Source organism: Sminthopsis crassicaudata, chromosome 1 (genome assembly GCF_048593235.1).
Source record: "Sminthopsis crassicaudata isolate SCR6 chromosome 1, ASM4859323v1, whole genome shotgun sequence".
In the NCBI taxonomy this organism is placed as follows: Eukaryota; Metazoa; Chordata; class Mammalia; order Dasyuromorphia; family Dasyuridae; genus Sminthopsis; species Sminthopsis crassicaudata.
The window spans coordinates 633459730-633480659 of NC_133617.1; the positions used below are offsets into that span (position 1 = coordinate 633459730).

General features: G+C 33.7%; 1 protein-coding gene across 2 annotated transcripts in view; it reads right to left on the reverse strand.

The window, feature by feature from the left end:
* The window catches only part of GLIS3 (GLIS family zinc finger 3), a 658251-nt gene that overhangs the window by 176250 nt on the left and 461071 nt on the right, over window positions 1-20930 (reverse strand). For both annotated transcript variants that reach the window (XM_074282835.1, XM_074282836.1), the window contains one exon: window positions 1199-1360. In XM_074282835.1, the coding sequence (XP_074138936.1) occupies window positions 1199-1360 (162 nt within the window). The remainder of the gene's footprint in view (window positions 1-1198; window positions 1361-20930) is intronic.

Below are 20930 nucleotides of genomic sequence, written 5' to 3' on the forward strand. Positions count from 1 at the left end.
ACTAAAAACCTAAAAGCTGAGGAATAAGGACAGGGCCATGACCTGTGATTTCATTTGTGGGGAATTCCCAACTCAAGTGAAGTCAATAGGCATTTATTAATTATTAACTTACACTATTCTAGTAAGTATGCTAAGCACCAAGGATACAAAGAAAGGCAAAAACAGTTCTTGCTTTTGATGACCTCACAGTCTAATAAGGGAGACAAATGTGCAAATAGTTATGTACAAACAAAATATATTCAAGATACATTGAATAATTGGAGAAAAGTTGCTGGCTTTAAAGGGGACCAAAAAAGGATTCTTGAAGAAGGTGGGATTTTAACTGAGGCTCAAAGAAAACTAGGAGATCAAGACAAGGAAAAACAAAATTCCCGGTATGGGGAATAGCCAGTAAAAATGTGCAGTCAGGGAGTTCCAGGTAAAGAATTTCCTTCTACAATGCCTGTTAGTATCTTCCCTGCTACCTAGAGTATTAGAGAGTTGTCCACAATTCTTATTGAGTGACATTGAACAGGGTCACACAATTAGAATATTTTAGAGATAATATTTATATTATTATATTTCTATAATTAGAACAGCTGGTTGGAGCAATGGATAAAATGCCCAGTATGGAGTCAGGAAGGCTCATCATCCTAAGTTCAAATCTGGTCTCAAGCACTTACTAGTCACTTAACCCTTGTTTGCCTCAGTTTCCTCATCTGTAAAGTGAGCTGCAGAAGGAAAATTCAAACCACTTCATTATCTTTGCCAAGGAAACCCCAAATAGGGTCATTGAGAATCATACATGATTGAAAAATGACTGAACATTACTATAATTATCACTTTTAATGCATATAATGATACATATGTGTGTATATCATCTTTGTGTATAGATGATAATGGCAATTTCTACCAGCTGGTTTGTACATTTAAATTATTGTGTGATACCTATGCAAATTCCCTTTCTATTTCTAGAGAACTGATTCAATAGACTTTCCTGCCAATTAGTTTTAAGGTTTTATTTGAATCTGTATGTGTGATCATGACATTGTCTAGTCACTTTTCTATTGGTTACCAGTGCCTCAAGCAATCTCTTAGGAAATCAATATGCAGACCACAAAGTGAATTTGCCTCCTTCTAACCCCTTCTTTCTACTGCCATGTTAAGATTTTTTAACACAGGACTTAAATCTTAAATTGAAAAAACTGTTTGTTCTTACAGTATCCAGATGGGTCCTCTGGTGCTTGGCTCGATCACTGGAGTTACTGAAGGCTTTCTGACATCCTGGATGCTGGCACAGATATGGTTTCTCTCCTGTGTGGCTTCTCAGGTGAATTTTCAAATTTTCTAGTCTTGAAAAGGCCTTTTTGCAACCCTCAAACTGTAAAAAAGAAAACATTTGGTTTTTAATTGTTGAGAATGCCTTGCATTTTTGAATCATGTTGGGAAAATGTTTATTTTTTAAATTGATCAATCAACCAACATATTTTTACTAAGCACTTACTATATGACAGGTATTATCTTAAGTTTTCAAGATGCAAAGAAAAACAAAAGTACTTCCTGACCTCAAAGAGCTTTTATCCTAAAAGGGGAAAAACACATATGTAAATAAGTAGATAACACACATGCAAGTAAAGAGATACAAGATATATACTGAGTAGATAGACTGAAGACTTAGGAGGAAAGGTGAACTAGAACAGTGAGTGAAGTGCAAGGATAGGGGGCGTGCTTGGAAAGATTTTCCTTTAAAGATGATGTTTGAGTGGTCTTGAAGGAAGCCGTAGATTCTGAGGTCAGGATGAGGAAGGAAAACATTTTAGGCATAGCCACTGCAAAGACAAAGAGAGAGGAGATAGTTTCCTACCTAAGAAAAAGCACCTAACCCATATGGCTGGATCATAGAGTATATAAAGAAGGGTAAAACATGAAACTGAAAGATCAGAAGAAAGTCATATTATGAAGAGCTCTGAATTCCAAAGACTGTAACCTTTTAATTATGGAGGGAAATGAGGAGTTCCTGGATCTTATAGAGTAGGATAGGAAAAATAAGTAATATAGTCAAACGAACTTTAAGAAAAATCATTTCAATAGGAGAACATCCTGGAGTGGAAAAAGGTTTAAGAATGGGACACTAGTTAGGAAACCTTTACAAAAGTCATGTGACTATATTGAATGCTTTAAATAAGTGCTGACTAAACTAGAGGGATAACTGTGAATGGAGTTAAGGGAATATATTTGACTGATGTTATGAAGATATAAATTATAGGAAATGTCTGGGTGAGTAGTTAGGGTGAATGAGAGTGAAGAATCGAGGATGACTCTGTGAGAACAGGAATAGGATTTGGGGTACAGAAGATGTCTATGATACATAACTAAATACATTGAAGAAGAAAGGAAAGTGGCCTAGGGAATGGCAACTTAAAAAAAATCAACCAGTGAAAAAGCATTAGTTTTGAAAACATTCAGATGTTATAGGAACTGCATTTCTTCACAAACTATACATGTCACTTTATGTACCAGATTTGGGTTAGATTTTTGTGATTACTTATGTCAGAGAAAATTAGCTGTGAGCCATCTGGACAAGTTTGTAAAAATATAGTGATGCGTGTCTTAAAGATTTATTGAAAAATTAACACACTTTTCTGTTCCCAAATTAGTTTAAATTAGAAGAACCAGGAGGGAAGAAACTTTCTGGTAACTGGTAAACTAACAAACGTCATAGTAACAAATTAACATAATGCAGATTGCAGAAGCCTGAGGAGCCATCATGAAAGGCAGTGTATAGACCTACGGATGTTTCACAATGATATCATTTCTCTGTGTCTTTGAAAATATCTTTTATTTGTAAGTGATAATCTGACTATGTCAAAATAAATTGAAAAAAGGCACATGAGAATGAAGAAGATCTAATAAGATGACCTGGACAAAAGAAAATTACTTTTTGGATAAAGCATTTTCAAAATGGGAAATCCATTCATTTAGAAGCTCTTCTGTCAAACTGATAAAACAATATTACAGAAGAGCAGGGATAAAAATAAAAACTTGAAAGATTAAAAAAAAACCTTCCTCAGTGTATCAATAGCAGAGCAACAAAAATATTTACTACTTTTAATTTCTCTAAAAATCAAGCTATTCTAGCAAATTTAATTCATCAAATCATAAAATTTGGAACTAAAAGGGTTTTTAGAAATTATTTATTATTATTCCCTTATTTAATGGATGAAGAGACAGAGGCAGATGGTGATGGAGTCACTTAACTGAGGTTACATGTGTGATAAATTTGGATTACTAAGGACCTTTAATATACATTCTATCTACTATATCATACAATTCAGCCTAACATTTATTATGTTATCTATAAAGCAGAAGACAAATACAATGTAAACTGTTTTCAAGGTGGCAGATTAAATACTGCGCTTGGCCTTGAGTAACAAAGACCTAAGTTTAATTCTGGCCTCAGATACTTAATAGATATGTGATTGGTCAAATTTCTTAATCTTTGTCTCAGTTTCCTCAACTGTAAAATGAGGATAATAACATAGAAATGTTATAATGATCAAATGAGATAATATTTTAAAGCATTCAATATAGTGCCTAGCAGAGAGTAGGCAATATACAAATGCTTACAGCCCTCCTACCTTAACCCTCCTTCCCCCATCTAAAGGGAGGAATGATAAGCACATAAGTAACTATGCTACACAAGAAAGTAGGATAAATATAAAGTATCTTAAGCAATTTGAGGGAGAAGTCATTTTGTAAAAAAGGAACACTTTATAAAAGAAGTTTCTGAAAGAAGTGAGGGGCTTTAAGAAGGGGGGATTAGATTAGGAAAAGTTTGATTTATTATGGGGATGGGAAACAGCATAGACAAAACCACAATAATCAGAGAAGTTCTGAGGAAATGAGGGGCAAAAGAATATAGGAAGTATATTAAGGAGATATAAAAAGGCAAATATGCATGAAAAAGCAAACAAAAGGCAGATTCTGAAGCACCTTAAATTTAGGACAAGTTTAAATTTAATTATAGTGAAATGAGGGAACTATTGCAGTTTTGTAAACAACCTTATTGGTGCACTGGGGGAATTACTTGGTAAATAGTATGAAAAAATGGATTAGAAAAGAGATAGAATGGCTGCAGTCAGGTCTTAAACATTTAAAGCAAATTTGAGTATATAGTTTTCACTTCAAGGACTGTACACAAATATAAAGTGACCTATCAAATTGATATAGCTCTTGAAATTTAAGATTCAAAGCCATGGAGAAGATTCAAGTCTTCAGATCCAAAATGATTCCCATTCAAGGTTAGCAGGTGTACTATATATTGCAGAGCACAATGTCATTTATGGCTTTTCTACCCTTATTGCCTTAGCTTATAGAGAATTCATTTAGAAATGAGATTATTTTCAATGATCAAGCCTTCTTAAAGGACTTTAGTCTCTAAAGAAAAGGCAGCCTATTTAGGCACGGAGATCCAATAAGCCATTGTAAGATCTATTTAAATGCCTGGATTCCACATGCTAAAATATTTAAAGGAATTTATGAAAGTTGTATTTATTTTTGATTGGTAGTTATACTTGTTTCATAGACATATGTTGGTTTATTTCAATTTTGATATTTTGCTTAAAATAATTTTGGTGTTTTCCTGATTTCTACTTCCCATAAGAAAAAACAAATTTAGCCTGAACAGAAAATGATTGCTGATGAAACCAAGGGACTTTTACAACACAGTGAGAGAAATACAAGGCTATGTGGCTTTTTGGCAGTAGGATCTAAGGGAAGAAAAGTAAAAGGGAGTATTCCCTCAGGTTTTGGGGAGTGAAGATAAAGTGATTCCCTAATCATTAGGTAAGAGCCTCTATTTATAAGGTTCTCACTGAATGACAACTCAGAGCAAACTCCTGGAGCTGGCTTATTTAACTTGGAATCAGCTAATGAACCACACTTAGGCTTGTACTAAGCCTGTGGTTTTGGGGCATTCCAAACTTGTAGTCTGGTTCTGAGCATGGCTTCTTCTTGGCTTTGGTTCAATTATGGGGCCCACCTGAGGGGTGAACAGGGCAGGCTCTAATACCTTCTCTATTCCACATATTTCCAAACTCTTAAGACAAAGAGATTGTTGGATTGTTAAAGAACCTTAGTCAGTATCTCTCCATGTCCTGGGATAATTGAGGTCCTTTGGAGATGCTGTAATGATTCTAAATTTCCATTCAAGATTTGGAGTCTATGTGATCTCCTAGAAATCCACTAACTGGTAATAATTGATGGATGGGCTGATGCTTCTATGACCCCTCTAAACTTCAATTCAATTCCTATAAAGTATATAAAGAATTACTTCCTAGCATTATTTAACTGCAGTTCTTTCCAGTACATTTACATAATTCTACATATTAATGAATTTTTGATTTTGATGAAAAATTCAAAATTCATAACAATAGCTCACAATTACATAGCATTTAATAGTCTACACAAAGCACTTTCCCTAAATCTGTCCAGAGAGGTAGTCTAAAGATTATTTTGCTCAGTTAATAACCAAAGAATTCATTTTAATGAAGTTAAATGATTTATCCAGAGTCAAATTGCTAGAATATTCTAAAAAAAAAACTCTCAAATGTTCATGAGCTACCTAAGGAGTTCAGTTCCTGAGATATTTTCTTTCCCATTATTTTACTCTCAGTGAAACTATAGTATAGATGCAAATGAAATGAGACAGAAACAAATGACAGTGAACTGTAGGAAACAGGCAGCTTTCTAATCCTTCTAATCAAAATCAGTGGAAGTAAACAAATTTCTGATTCCTATAGTTGTTAATACTTCTCTATCCAAATTAATTTAATTAACTTGTACTTATATTTACATAATTGTATGTCCTTATCTAAATATCTGTATCTCCTTTAAAAAATGCAAGTTCTTTGAAGGCCAGATTTTTTTGTTTGTTTTGGTATCCCCCAGTATCTAGCACAAAGCCTGGAACATAGTAGGTGTTTAATAAATATTTGTTAATTGATTGGTTGTTTGAACTCTGCTCTGTTTATAAGGCATAATAGTGGAATATAAGTGGATATAAGGAAGCATAAAATATAAAATATTCAACCTATAAGGAACATTAGAGATGATCTAGATCATCCCCTTCTCTTTTATAGGCAAGGAATCTGAGATCCAGACATGTCAAATGTCTTGTCCACAGTCATGTAGCAAGCTGAGAAGCAGAACTATAACACAAGTCTCTGATTCCATAAGTCAATGTTTCCTTGCACTGTACTATATTTCCCCCCCTCCATATTCTCAGAAGTATCTAGTAGAATTTATGATAAAATTTTGGGGCACAGTGAGACAATTTTATTCATCTAAGTAGATCAGATAATTCCCCAAGATTCCATTATAGACTGTTCTAGACAATATATATTGCTATTGATGCTCAAATTGATCCACTCTAAAAATGCAAATTCTTATGCAGTCCATATATAAGTCACTGGGCATTGGACTACTCTCTCAGGTAGTCCAATTATGCTCTATAGGTATCTTTCTAGAGCTTCATTTTAATTTCGTATAAAGCATGCTTCTGTTCTTTTTCCCTTTCCTTAGTACTTCTCCTATTTCCATAGAAATATTCTAAATTGTAGTGAGACATAAAGAGATATTGTACTTTGCTTATTATATATCTTATTATAATATAAGAAAGGTGAGTTATACTTTTCAATCTGTAGCTTTCTCTGGTTTTGTAGGTGGATTATAACTATAATAGAACAATATAGCATGGATAAAAGTAAACAATTCAGATGATTTGTGTCCAAAGAGGAAGATTAAAAAAAAAAAAAGAATCTTTGGATTGACAAAAGGAATAGTTTAGCCATGTAGAAAAAATGAGAGACAATAGCTGATACCCTATATTGTACCCTCAAATGAGCAAAAGAACTAAATGAGTCATAAATCTTGGATGGAATATTTAAAAAAGGTTTTAAAAAACAGAAAAGAATGGCATAGGAAACAAAAAAAATGATTGAAAAGGTAGCAATGTAAATGGTTAAATTGAGTCTTCACACCACTAAGATCAATGATTAATGTTTTAGAAAATAAGGGAACTTAAAATTCCCTTAGTTTTGTAATATTAAATGAATCTTCATTTTGAGGAAGATACAATAAAAAGACAAAACAAACACACGTACACATACACAAACAACAAGGAACCTCCTTCACAGTAATTCTATGAGACTGTTTCCAAATCATAAGATTTGATTAAAAGTACAACTTCCTCAGCTCCAGAAATCCTCTAGCTTATATTGCTCTACTAATTTTTGGACTATTTCTTGTTTAAAGAATCAAAAACTGGAGTATAATCATCATCTCTGTGTGTGTGTGTGTGTGTGTGAGAGAGAGAAAGAGAGAGAGAGAGAGAGAGAGAGAAAGAGAGAGAGAGAGGGAGAGAGAGAGAGAGAGAGAGAGAGAGAGAGAGAAGAGAGAGAGAGAGAGAGAGAGAGAGAGAGAGAGAGAGAGAGAGAGAGAGAGAGAGAGAGAGAGAGAGAGAGAGAGAGAGTGTATATACATATACACACATATAGGCTTGATTACAGATCATTGACATTAAGTGGCATTAAGATGACCTTTGAAATATTACTTTCCCTTTCTATTAGAGGCTTTTGTGTAAAGTACTGAAAATGAAAGGCTCATTAGACACCATTAAAATAGGATTTATTCCATATGTGTAACCAATAATCAAGGGGAATATTATTCCCTCCCCTAATCAGCTACTTAGTCTACTGAGAAGCATAAGTGCATACCCCAAGTACTAATAAAAGAAATTGTTTCCTGATCAGGTTTCCATAGCATCTCTAATGTCAACAGACCAAAGGCAGAGGGGATTCTATGATATTGGGCACTTTTAATATACATTTGAATTCAATTAAAGCATCAATGTTTATGACCCTTAGCAGTCTGAGCTTTTACAATTTCATCAGTCAAGTTCAATTAATCCCATTAGTGCTAGATGGTGCCATGATATGTTGTGTGGCTCCAGGATTTGGCTGATGAATTATGTGTTCACTTACATCTCATGTATGGCCATTGAAATGAGAGGACTGAAAGACATTAGTGTAAAGGTCAGCAAACATTTTTAATGATATGGACATAATCATAGTAAATTCAAGAATTCTGTTCTACTAAGATTACAAGGGAGAATAATTCTGCCACTTAATAAACTCTAAGGATGGAACTGAAACGATAACACTTCTAATTCTCATGAAGATATAAAGAAAGAGGGAGACAAATAGATAAAACACTAGAGATAATATTTGAAAGAAAATGCTTATAGATTAAAATAAAAAAAGTTTTAATACATGAATTTATTGTTGATTAATTTAGTGAACAGCATTATAAAGTAAGCTGCCGTGGTATAGAACCATGACTACTTTGGGAACACTAGGTTTTTAGCCAAGAATGGGAAATTTAGAGGGCATATGAATTCTTTCTAATTCAGTGGAAGGAAGTCCCTAGTTTACTGTAGTAACTAAACTTCATTCCTGTGCAACTGATTTTGTCTTAATTACTTTTTAATATTAATTTTTCATTACAAAGTTGGCTCAATGGTGTATTTAGGGCTTCTTACACTAAGACTGACTTACCCCCTGGCTGACTGCCCTGGATAGAGGTTGCCTCAGGTACCAAAACTGAGAAAGTTCCCATCCTTAGTGCAGTTTGCAAAAATCAAGTGATTGAATCATGATTCCAAGGTGCTACTGCTTTCCTAATGTTTCTTCAACTACAACATATATTTGGCAAATTCTCAGGGCTAGGTAAATCTTCTAGATATGAACAACCATTTGTCCTCACGATAGACCTTGCTAATATGCCCTCCAGACAACTCAAACATTTTCATTTGACCTGTTAAGACATCCTAAGAACTCCTGAAGTTCTACTGTGTTTTCTCCCACAATTAGAATGGGAGTTCTTGAAAGTAAATACTGAACTATTAAGAATTTGCATTGCTACAGATTAGCAGAGTAATTAGTACATAGTTATGTGTTAATAAGTTATTTATTAAATGAATAATTTAATACTTTGTTTTTCTTATTGAGAAGATGGAATAAAAGCACATAGAAAAAGGTCCTATAACTCCATTTAATTTCCAGGATAGGCTGTCAATCAACATCAAGCCAGTTAGATTTTGATATCAACCAATTAAAGCCATTATTCAATTTTATTGAATTGTTGATTGACTATGATGCCAGCTAAAAGTTAAACTAATCAAGGGGATTGGTAGAAAGTGAGAACAGATGCTTTAGCCTACATTTTAATGTATCCCACAGTTGTTTCTTTTAGTAGAGATTGATCTGATCTGCTAAAAAGCATAAAAGTTTATTCCAAGTATTAATTATAGCAGCCCTTTCCTAATTTGTTCTCCACAGTATCACTTATGTGTGATATTGACAGAGAATGACCTGTTGTGCATATGAGATTATGTCTATAGCTAAAATTTAACTTGAAGTATGAATAACAGAATAAGACAATAAAACAAAAAAAAAAGATACCACATTTATTAACAGATTTCTAGAAAGTCTTATTTTTTAAAAAATTATTTCAAGCTCTTTGAAAAGTCCTACATAAATATGACGAAGAAAAAGACATAAAGTCAAAAAGGAAGATTGTAAAAGAGCATTTCAGTTGTTTGCTTTTGTTTCTTAATCAGTATTCTTTGCTTCATGACATATGGTGTAGCTGGTTTCTACTTAGTCGTTTCTGTTCCTAATGCATTCAAATCTTTTAGTCTCTTGAATAAATCTTAATATTATACCACATTAATTTGTAAAAAGTGCTACATGAGGAATGAAAAAAAAAAGAAAACCATGCAAATACTTCTAGGCTTTTAAGAACATCTTAATTTGTATATTTATTACAGCAAATAGAGTTCCACTTCATGTTTTCTTCCCAAGTGTGAATTCTACAGTGAGAATGGGGGCAGATGAAGTGTGTTGTCTACACACTCTTGTTTTGTATCAGCTCCAAGATTTCACTCACCCCTTCATCAATATGATCCAATGTTATATCTATCAGGGTTTGACTAAGGTCCCATGAGTTTCTTTTTTCTCATCCCTTTAGCTCTAATCATAAGATAACAAATTTAGAGTGAAAAGGGCCTTTGGAGTTTATCTTTTCTAACAATACCATTTTTCAGACATAGGGAATAAAAACCAGAGACATCAAGTTAGTTAACCTAAGGTTAATTTCCTAAGTCCTCCCTTGAGTAATGAAGGTGAAAGAAAACCATCTCATTTAAAAAAAAATAGAAAGGGATTCTAGTAACATCTTGGAACTATACCTCAAATTTTATAAAAAGAGTATATCCTTTTACCCATGAATATTACTGCTAGGTCTGTACCCCAAAGAGATCAAAGAAAAGAAAAAGGACCCATTCAGACACAAATATTTATAGCAACTCTTTTTATGGCCAAAAATGTGAAATTGAGGGTATGCTTATCAATTGTGGAATGTCTAAACACGTTGTGGTATAAGATTGTGATGGAATACTATTGTAATATAAGAAATGATAACAAACAGGATGCTTTCAGAAAAACCAGGAAAGACTTCTATGAACTGATGCAAAACAAAGTGAATAGAACCATGAGACCCATTATCCATAGAAACAACAGTACTGTTTTGATAATCAGTTGTGAAAGACTTACTCTGATAAATATAATAATAGATGACAATATCAAAAGACTCATAATGAAGAATGCTACCCACCTCCAGAGAAAAACTGATGATCTCTGAATGCATATTGAAGTATATTTTTTCATTTTATTTTTCTTGCTCTCCCCACACACAAATGGCTAATATGGAAATATATTTTGCATATATATATATATATATATATATATATATACATATATATATATATATATATATTTATTTATTTATAATAGGCACCATATAATGTCTTCCTAATGGGATAAGGGAGAGGATGTGTGGGGAGAGAAATAATTTGGTACCCCACACTTTAAAAATGAATTTTTGAAAAAATAAAAAATAGTAAAAGTTTTGACATGAGAAACTTGGCTAGAGATCTAGAATCAGAAGGAATTTCAAAGGCCTTTTGGTCCAACTCTCTCATTTTACCAGTGAGGAAACCAAAAACCCAAAATGTTAAATCACTTGCCTAAGGTCATCCTGGTAGTAGACATAAAAGTAAGGATTTGAAAGGAGATCCTCTGATTTTACTGTATAATGTATTATAATCATTCCTTTCTAAGAAGTCAATACACCAAAGTTGTGATTAATCAAGGTAGTCAAGAATCTAAGCAAAATTGCATTTTGCCCTTTCAAAAGCACCTTTCTGTTTCCAAGATATTCTTCGTGCTAGTGGCAGCAGAAGAGAGGAAGAGGATATAACACCTTGAGCTCAATTAGTCAGCCACTTTAGTTCATTCCATGAATTTGGCATTCCAAAGTGGCAAAGAATCTTGATTCATTTTAATTTTCTGGAAGTATTAAAGTTTTGTGGATTAATATAAAACCCCCTCTGTAATGTTTTCCTAAATTGTAATAAAGGAATCATAGTTTCCGTGTTTTTCTTTTATGATGGTGTGCAAATTAAAGTCATTAACTAACTCATAAATACAATTTCCTGGCTCATTGTGCTCCTTGATTTTGATTAAGAATTCTGTATAATACAAAGATTACCTAACTAAGCATTTGCTGTATTCTGTAATGCTAGAGCAGTTTGTTAAGGGGTTCTATTGATGGATTTAAAACAGATGCAGCAAAATTAATGTATCTTCAGCATTTTTAAAGAACGCCATCTGATATTTGAAAAAAATCTATAATAGCAACACACAAGAGATATATTTTTGCAGTATATTGATATCCTGATATAGCTTCATTATTGTGTGGGTATATGTTTTTTATTTTTTCATGGGGTGATATGAGTGGCTTATGGAAGGTGGTTTCATCAGCAGATAAAGGTTATGCATGGATTCTGTAGGTGAAACTCAGAGGGCCTTGAAAAGATATAGTAGTTTCTGAGGATATGGCTGTCTCCCAGCTGTTGTATGTGACTTAGATTTATGGCAGTCTGATCATGCCCGTTCGATAAGAAGACCACACAGGCAAATTAAACTGCTTCAGAAAATCAAAATAAAAGCAAGAAAACTTGAATCCCTACCAAATTGATAAAATTTCATTTTAGTTTATTGTTGTTTAGTTATTTCAGTCATGTCCAACTCTTTGTGATTCCATTTGAATACAAAATGGTGAATACAAAAATTATGAGTAGGTTGATTTTAGAAAAGCCTGGATTTACATGAACTGATGTTAAGTGAAGCAAGAAGAACCAAGAGAACATTTTACAACAAGATTACATGATGATCAATTGTTATGGATTTGGCTCTTCTCAAAAATGTGGTGATTCAAAGCAATTCCAATAGACTTAGAATAGAAAATGCCATCCCCATTCAGAGAAATATGGAGACTATTTTATTTTGATTTATTTTTCTTCTTTCTCATGTTTTTTTTCTTCCCTTTGGTCTGATTTTTCTTGTACAACATGACAAATATGGAAATATTACATATAACCAATATCAAATTGCTTGCTCTCTTGGAAAGGGTGGATCTAAGAGAAGGAGGAAGAAAAAACTGGAATACAAAATCCAATGTTGAAAATCATCTTTGCATGTATTTAGAAAAATAAAATACTATTGAATTTTTTAATGTGGGTTCAAATCCTAAAGCTGTTTCTTTTTCTTTGTGTAACCTGATCTAAGTCACATAAACTATAGGTCTTAGTTTTCTCCTTGGCAAAATGATATTGGATCAGGTAATTTTTAGTTATATTCTAGCCTGATTTTATGACCAAAATGTTCAAATAAGAAAAAATATTCTGGAGAAGCTGCATTTTGGTTGGGATGAATGAGGGAACTGTGAGAAAATTAAATACTACCAAAGGATCACCTATTCACAACTGTTAAAAAAATGTATGCATGACCAGTTTAGAGATGTCTGATGTTATCGTTGCCTTCCATAGTCAATTGATATAGAAAATAACATTTACTTGTCTCTTTACCTACACTCTGGCTCTTTCAACATAATAGAGAAACAACAGGATTCTAAAGAGAGGGTAATTCAAGGAGAGGAGAAGGGAGGGAGGAATCTACAAAAGAGAATTTTTGGAGTCAATACTTCAATGGCTCTGTACTAATATTAATGTCTTCTACAAGACAGCAGATCACACACCATCCATTCTGCATGATATGTCCAATGTCTTCCCTAAATCTTCACAAGCAACCCATCCATTGTTCCAAAGGCTTTCTTCTAGATTGCTTCTGTTTTGGAGAGGTCCTTTTTTTTCTTTTTGTAAAAACACAAATATAGATTTCCGAGGGCAAATTCAATTTTGGCTCTACTTCATTATCCTTTCATATTGTCTATCTAATATGTTATATCTGTTAAGACTTTTCTCACAAAAACTTGCATGGTCAGCTAAGTGGTAGAAAAGTTGAGAGAAAAAGAAGAAAAAAACAGAAATAGGTTAAAAGGGAAAGATGCTTGCCTAAACTTTTTATTTTATTTCAGAGGTTCCCTATCCTCTAATATTTCCTAATGAGACAGAGCCAGCTATCCCTCAAGACGACCTCTAATGATCATCAATACAAAAGATATAAAAATTGCATTTATGAGCTTTAAATGCTAGATTTGTGTGTTGTAAAATTAGTGTATGTTATATATTTAACTATTTTAGTAGTTACCCATGTGGGAAAACAATACTAATAGCAACATATGGTTATATTTTTTGTTGATGTAATGTATTAACATTTTCATTGATGTTCTGAGAAATTTGTAGAAATACTGATGGATTGAATGAACCATTTCCCTATCATATCCTTTCCTAAGTTGAACTAAAAAAAAATAGAACTTATTTTTATGGTGAATATTTTTACTAGTAATACCTTGAGACTAAAAAAGCATGTGACTTCTTTACATCCAGAAAATAAACATTTTCAAAGAATTCTTCTAAAACTGAGCTAATGGTTTATTTTGTTTTCTTAAATGTCCCTGGGCAGATTAACTGAACCTTCTTTCACCATAATCCAAAACAAGAGAACTTCATTAGAGCATATTAGAATGTTCATGGCCTGCCTCTTTATACAAAGAGGTCTTTTTGCCTTTTCTTCCAGTTGCTTCAGGTCAGGCTATCTCCATAAGCCAGGCCACAGATAGAGAAAGGACATCATATCTGCCTGCTATGCTGTGGTTAGCAATTCCAGATTGGGGGGCTGTGGGGAAGTGGCACAGTTTAGGATCACTCCTGGGAGATCCTAATTATGTCTTCTCCTTCAGGGTGTGCATGCTCAGAGCACATAGGTTTGCACCAAGGCCTTGGGGTTTGCCCCTTCCAACTGGGGCACTTAGCTGGTATACTCCCAGATGGAAAGGGCCATTAAAGTCCATCAAATCTTTGCCCTCAAAGCTGAGAAATGCCACCACAAAGCATCAGTTTTATTAAGAATTGGCATCTTCAGTTCTGCATAGTTAAGCGATATATTTATTTGCTGAGATGAGTTCCCTGGGATTGATGCTGAATTCTGTCATCTCTGATGGTGAAATTATCTGTGGATTTCTACAGAATGTATGCTAACATATATACAGCAACATAAACCATGGAGACAAACAGTTTAATCAGTTTACTTATCTTTTCAGAAACACTGAGTGCATCTCCCTGCTTATGTGCTTCATAATACACCCATGGGCACCAGTTTTAATACATACATGCCTATCCCCCAAACCTTATACACACCCACACACACACACACACACAGAGAATGCAGAATTAGTATGTGTTTAAAAACTGTGGGTAAGGTTGCATAGGCAAGCAGGCATTTGCCAAGTGAGAAAGGAAACACACACAGAGAGAATAATTTATCATTAATTGGCCTACCCTGAGTTAATTCCAAAAAATACTGAATATAGTACATGGTGTCTGTAATGGCTTTTGCCACTTAAGGCCTGGCCCGGGGAAGTTTTGGAAAGGATGCAAGTGGGCAGGAAAGACAGGATTAAAAAATTATATCTGAACCTACTTTTATTTATAAATGTAAAATTTCCACACTGCAACATGGGTAAAAAGGATTATGGAAATGTTTTCTTGACCTTGTAGTTTCTTAGCTAAAACTTGCTCAGTTCTTATTATGTTCTACACAAATATATTATTCTTTATATCTTCTTGTAGATCATTTGAAATTGGCTGAATTTTTTGAAAGTTGGAAAATATTTTAAGTTAGTCCTGAAATTAAACCTCATTCAAAACTTCCATTAACTTTCTCTGCCATCACAGATTTATGTTTTCTTCTTATAATTCTGCCCACATTATGATCTAGATTGTAGGTTTACTTTTCTTATGAAAAGTTTTTTTTTTGACAAATCTACCTTATCCCCATGAACCTTTCAATGTCTTCTAAAACCTTTTGCCTTCTTCTAGAAATTATCATTAGATACAACTCTGCATCATGGGCATTTTGTTTTTTAGCTCAATGGAAGATTGGTTGATTCATATTTCTTTCATTCTGCCATTTGTAAGAATAGAAATTTAGAACTGGAAAGGAACTGAGGCCATTGTGTCCAACCATCCCATTTTATAGATACATGAACTAAGGTTAAGTTATTTGTCAAGGCTTACATAGTAAATATAAGAGGCAGGATTCAAACTCACAACTCTGACTTCAACTAGAATGTCCAACCTTCTAGCTACTTAGTCATACTTGGCTGTCTTCCAAATCCACTTCTTCTAAGGTCCTTTATAAATATAATGGTCATCATTCTGGAGAGCAATTTGGAACTATGCTCAAAAAGTGGTCAAACTATGCATACCCTTTGACCCAGCAATGTTACTACTGGGCTTATATCTCAGAGATCTTAAAGAAGGGAAAGGGACCTGTATGTGCAAGAATGTTTGTGCAGACCTCTTTGTAGTGGCCAGAAACTAGAAACTAAGTGGATGACCATGAATTGGAGATTGGCTGAATAAATTGTGGCACATGAATATTATGGAATATTATTGTTCTGTAAGAAATGACCAACATAATGATTTCAGAAAGACCTGGAGAGACTTACATGAACTGATGCTGAGTGAAATGAGCAGGACCAGGAGATCATTATATACTTCAACAACAATACTATATGATGATCAATTCTGATGCATATGACTATTTTCAACAATGAGATGAACCAAATCAGTTCTAATAGAGCAGTAATGAACTGAACCAGCTACACTCAGCAAAAGAACTCTGGGAGATGACTATGAACCACTATATAGAATTCCCGATTCCCTCTAATTTTGTCCGCCTGCATTTTGGACTTCTTTCACAGGCTAATTGTACACTATTTCAAAGTCCGATTCTTTTTGTACAGCAAAACAACTGTTTGGACATATATACATATATTGTATTTAATTTATACTCTAACATATTTAACATGTATTGGTCAACCTGCCATCTGGGGGGGGGGGAGGGGAAAATTAGAACAAAAAGTTTTGCAATTGTCAATGTTGTAAAATGACCCATGCATATATCTGGTAAATAAAAGACTATTAAAAAATACAAAAGAGAGACCAGGGGGTAGAATGGATAATGAAGAAGCTGAGGTAGAGAAGGAGGGACTAAGGGGAAAAAAGAGTAGGAAGAGACATGATAGTAGCAGAGAATAAGGAAAATAGAGAGGCAGGAGAAGGGAGAAAAAGAGAAGATGATGGTAAGAAAGAAACAGTGAAGAGAAACAAAAGGAAAAGAAAAAAGAGGGAGAGATAATAAGAAAGGATGAAAAGAGGAAGCATAAAAATAGAGTAGAGGGAGAAAGATAAAAAACTAAAAGCATAGAAATCAGGAATTGTGAACATGTGATTTAAAAAAAATCTATCATATATATGAAATTTGTGATTATTAATTGTTTTCTGACAGAAAGTATGGAAATGTGAGCTTTATCTGATTATTTTGATGAAAATGTCCAAATAGTGTTATTTATAGATGCCTCAGACCTAATATATATTAAAATTTCATAACATGTTAAAAAAAAAGAAATATAATGGCTATGTGCCTTTTTTCTCTTACTGCATCTAACAGTTTCTATCATGTCCAACTTAGTGTTACACTGCAGGTGACTGTACCAACCAAAATTCTGCTAAGATATGAGGATGGATATGGATAAATAGTCAAGTGTCCTACAATATAAGTTGTTAGTACCTTATGTGCAAAACATGGTTGACTGATTTTTTTTAAAAGAAAAAGAGGTGGCTGGTTCACTTATCCCCTGACTCACCTTTTACCCCCTTACATATGTTAAATTATCTTTCTTTGAGAAGAGCTATATCTCACAAATGGAGACAGAAGATAAAATTCAAAGAAAATATTTGGAAAACTAGCCTTATTTTTTAACTGTTATTTTTCTTTCATTTAGTTAGGGGATTAAAAAAAAGCATCACTAGATTGGCTTCATTGCAAGAGGCAATGATCCTAAATGACATCAACAATTTTCTCCAAATTGAAATTATACAGAAGAACCCCTGGAAATGGTAAAGACTACTACAAGCCCTTCATTCCTGGCAAAATCATTCTCTTCAATGATTGCAGTCCCTCAGCCTCAATGCAAAACAATCTAGTTAATTATTTCCACAGTGTCTAGCACTATGTGGTAGGTTAATGTGAGTAAAGAACTCATCTCCTGATTCTCCCCAAGGGTCAAGGCCACATTTATTGTAGAGCCTTGAGCTCTTGCAATATGCTCAAGCATAAACTCAAATGCCACCCAGTGAGAACCTTTCTCTATTCAAACAAAGGCAAACTGTCTCAAAATCTACCACAAACCCATGCTCAATGACAAAAACATGTTATTCCTATATTTGGGGTGATTTCTGCTATTATTTAAAGATAATTCAGGTGTGGATAGGGAGATGACTAAGAAATAAGTTCCTAAATATCATTGTGTCATAGACCAGAGGTAATCTAGCTTAGGTTAGTAAACTGAGGCCAAAGGAGGTTGAGTGATTAGGTTAATGCCACATAGGTAGTAAATTTCAGAGGTGATATTTGAACTTAGAGTCAAAACTCTTTCTATTATACTATATTCCCTCTCTAATGTACAAGTGGGACTATTTTTGTATTTTCATAACACTTATCATAGGGAACATTGCACTAAATCAATAATCAGAGGATGTGGTTTTATTTATTCATTTATTTATTTTGTCCAGACCTATGATTTCATCAGTGGAAGGAACTCTCAAGTCAATGCAGATTGCAGCAAGTGTTCTGTAATTTATAGATAACATTAGAGAGTTGTTTGAGGAATGGTATTAGAAACAGTACTGGAGTTCACATCCTTTGACCCTTCAGGCCAGCTTACTAAAATCAACACCCTACTCTGAATGAATGGATAATTATTAGCTGGAATGGATGGAACCAGAACATGGAAAGAAACTGTTAGAGGGAGAAAGAAAAATTTGAATTATGTTATCATTTCCCTTAGTTGGGAAACATACCTTCAATTTTCTGGGTTTCAGCCCCTTACTTTTCCAGTATTTCTCAATATATGACACTAATTGTTATATTTAACACTGCTCATTCATGATTATTTTGCCAGAATTTTAATTCCTGGAAGATGAAACTTTTATCATACTTAATTCTGTGGGAAACTCACTTAAGATTTGTACAGGATGCAAATCCCTGTTCCTCTTCTCTTATTTGACAGTCCAGCATGACCACTTTTGATTGGCAGTGATGAAAACAGAAACCATTTACTCTGGGAATGCCTTTGTTTTTCTTATTAAATCATTTGTGTAGAGTTGAATCATTTACATATGGTAGGGCCAGCAGGTCTCAAAATTGCTTTTTTTATTTTCTTTCTTCTTTTTGGCTCATTTTACACCACAAAATTTCAATTCAATTCCACAAATGTTTATTAAATGTGTCACTTTCCACATGTGTAAAAGAGCGAGTTGGGCACAAGAAATTCTAGGGTCCCTTCCAGTTCTAAATCATGATCCTAAAATCATCTGACTGATGTTAGGTGAGGAGATATAAAGACAAAAATATCATCTCCTTTGCTCTCAATTTAAAAGATGTAGTGTTCTATAGTAGGAGTAGCAGGAAAAAGTGCTAAGCTTAGAATCAGGAATATTGCTGTTCAATCTAAAAGTAAGAGAACAAGCTTCTTCCCTATTCTACCTCTAGCAAATAGTCATTATTTTAAAACCTTAAAATGTGTAGTTTTAAAATTTTCTTTCTCTCAGTCTTCTTATTGGTCTAAACATCCACTTGGGATTATTATCTCCTAAATTGAACTGTCACATCAAAATAGGAAAATAGGGGATTATACAAAATGGGTGGGACTTTAGAGATCAGACAGGTTGGTCAAGAAAAGAGAGGAGGAAAGAATGCATAAATGAAGCTCTTTGTCATTTCCAAATGCTATATGAAATGCAAATGTTTTCTTGGTTCCAACTGCACAGACATAAATATCTCAACCCGTTTTGAAAAAGCTATCCTACAGGGAGATGAAGAAATAGCTAAGCCTCATACATATGGTGCAATCATTTTGAGCAATAAGTGACAATGGGCTTGACTTTACAGTAATCTGAAAATTCAAAACCCAATTATTTCAGCTGTTCTCTAAATAATACAGAAGAGTATTGGTACTAGAGTAATGTCAGGACATATTGTATTACTAAAGTTGAATGATTGCCTTATGATTTACAGTTACTTCTTTTCTCCTTAAGGGAAGCTTTTCTTAAATTAAAAAAAAATAGCCATCCTGAGACCCAGCCAAGAACAAAATGAAGTCAAGGGATGCTGCTTTTGATCTTCCAAGAGCAGTATTTAGTAAAGGAATGCATGCTGGAAACAGAGAAACATGACCAGATACATAAGTTCAGAGCTCAGAAAAATCCTGTCCTTGGCAGCTAATCTTAAAAATAGAAGATGATTCTCTACAATTCCAAATTTCATGGCAATTTGGTACTGACTTTTAATGAAAAGCATCAGCAGCTTCAAACTCTTTCTTAGAACACAGAAGCTCCACTGGTAATTGACTGAATTATCTATTTATTTATGCAAATTAATCTCAAACTTGAAATGATGGAGGTCATTTCAAGCATTTGTCTATGGAGAATATGACATTAAAAAAATCCTCTCTAAAGTCAGTGTTAGATTCATGTTACCTGGGGACATGCTGAAGAGATATTGGGAGGCAAATTCTGCAGAAAGGGAGAAATAACTCTTTACAACCTAGGGTATGAAAAGTTGAAGGGTGACAACCCTTGGGTGAATTCAGGGGGTGGACATTTTTTGAGGGGGTGGACTTTTAGCAATAAAATTGTTTTTATTGTTTTCACTATGCCTACAGCTTTATTGAGGTTTCCTGAACCATCTCATTTTGCTCATTGATCCTTATGAGGACTTTTGAATTTTTCTATTTGTTTTAATTAAATGTTAGTTTGAGACCAGCTAAATGGAACAAATTATCGAATACTTGATCTGGAGTCAGAGAAACCTGAATTCATATCCAGTCTCAGATAATTACTAGCTGTGTGACTTTTTACAACTCACTTAACCATTCTGGGCTTTAACTTCTTATCTATAAAATGGGGAAAATAATAGCTTTTACCCCTAGGGTTGACATAAAAATCAAACAAGATAATCATTGTAAAATGCTTAATAAACAAAGCACTATACAAAAAGTTATCATTATTGTTATTACCATCATTTGATGGTGATTCTACTTCTTTTTCAGACTTTTCCCTCCATAAATAAATGTTTATTAAGCTTCTATTACTAACAATAGGGCCTTAGATTTGCATAGCACTTTACAATTTACAATTTATTTTGTTTTTATCTTCTCCTTCATTTGATTAAGGATAACCTTTCAGTTAGAAGGAGAAAGAGATTAAAATCTCCTTTTTTACAGATGAGAAAACTCTGCTGCTT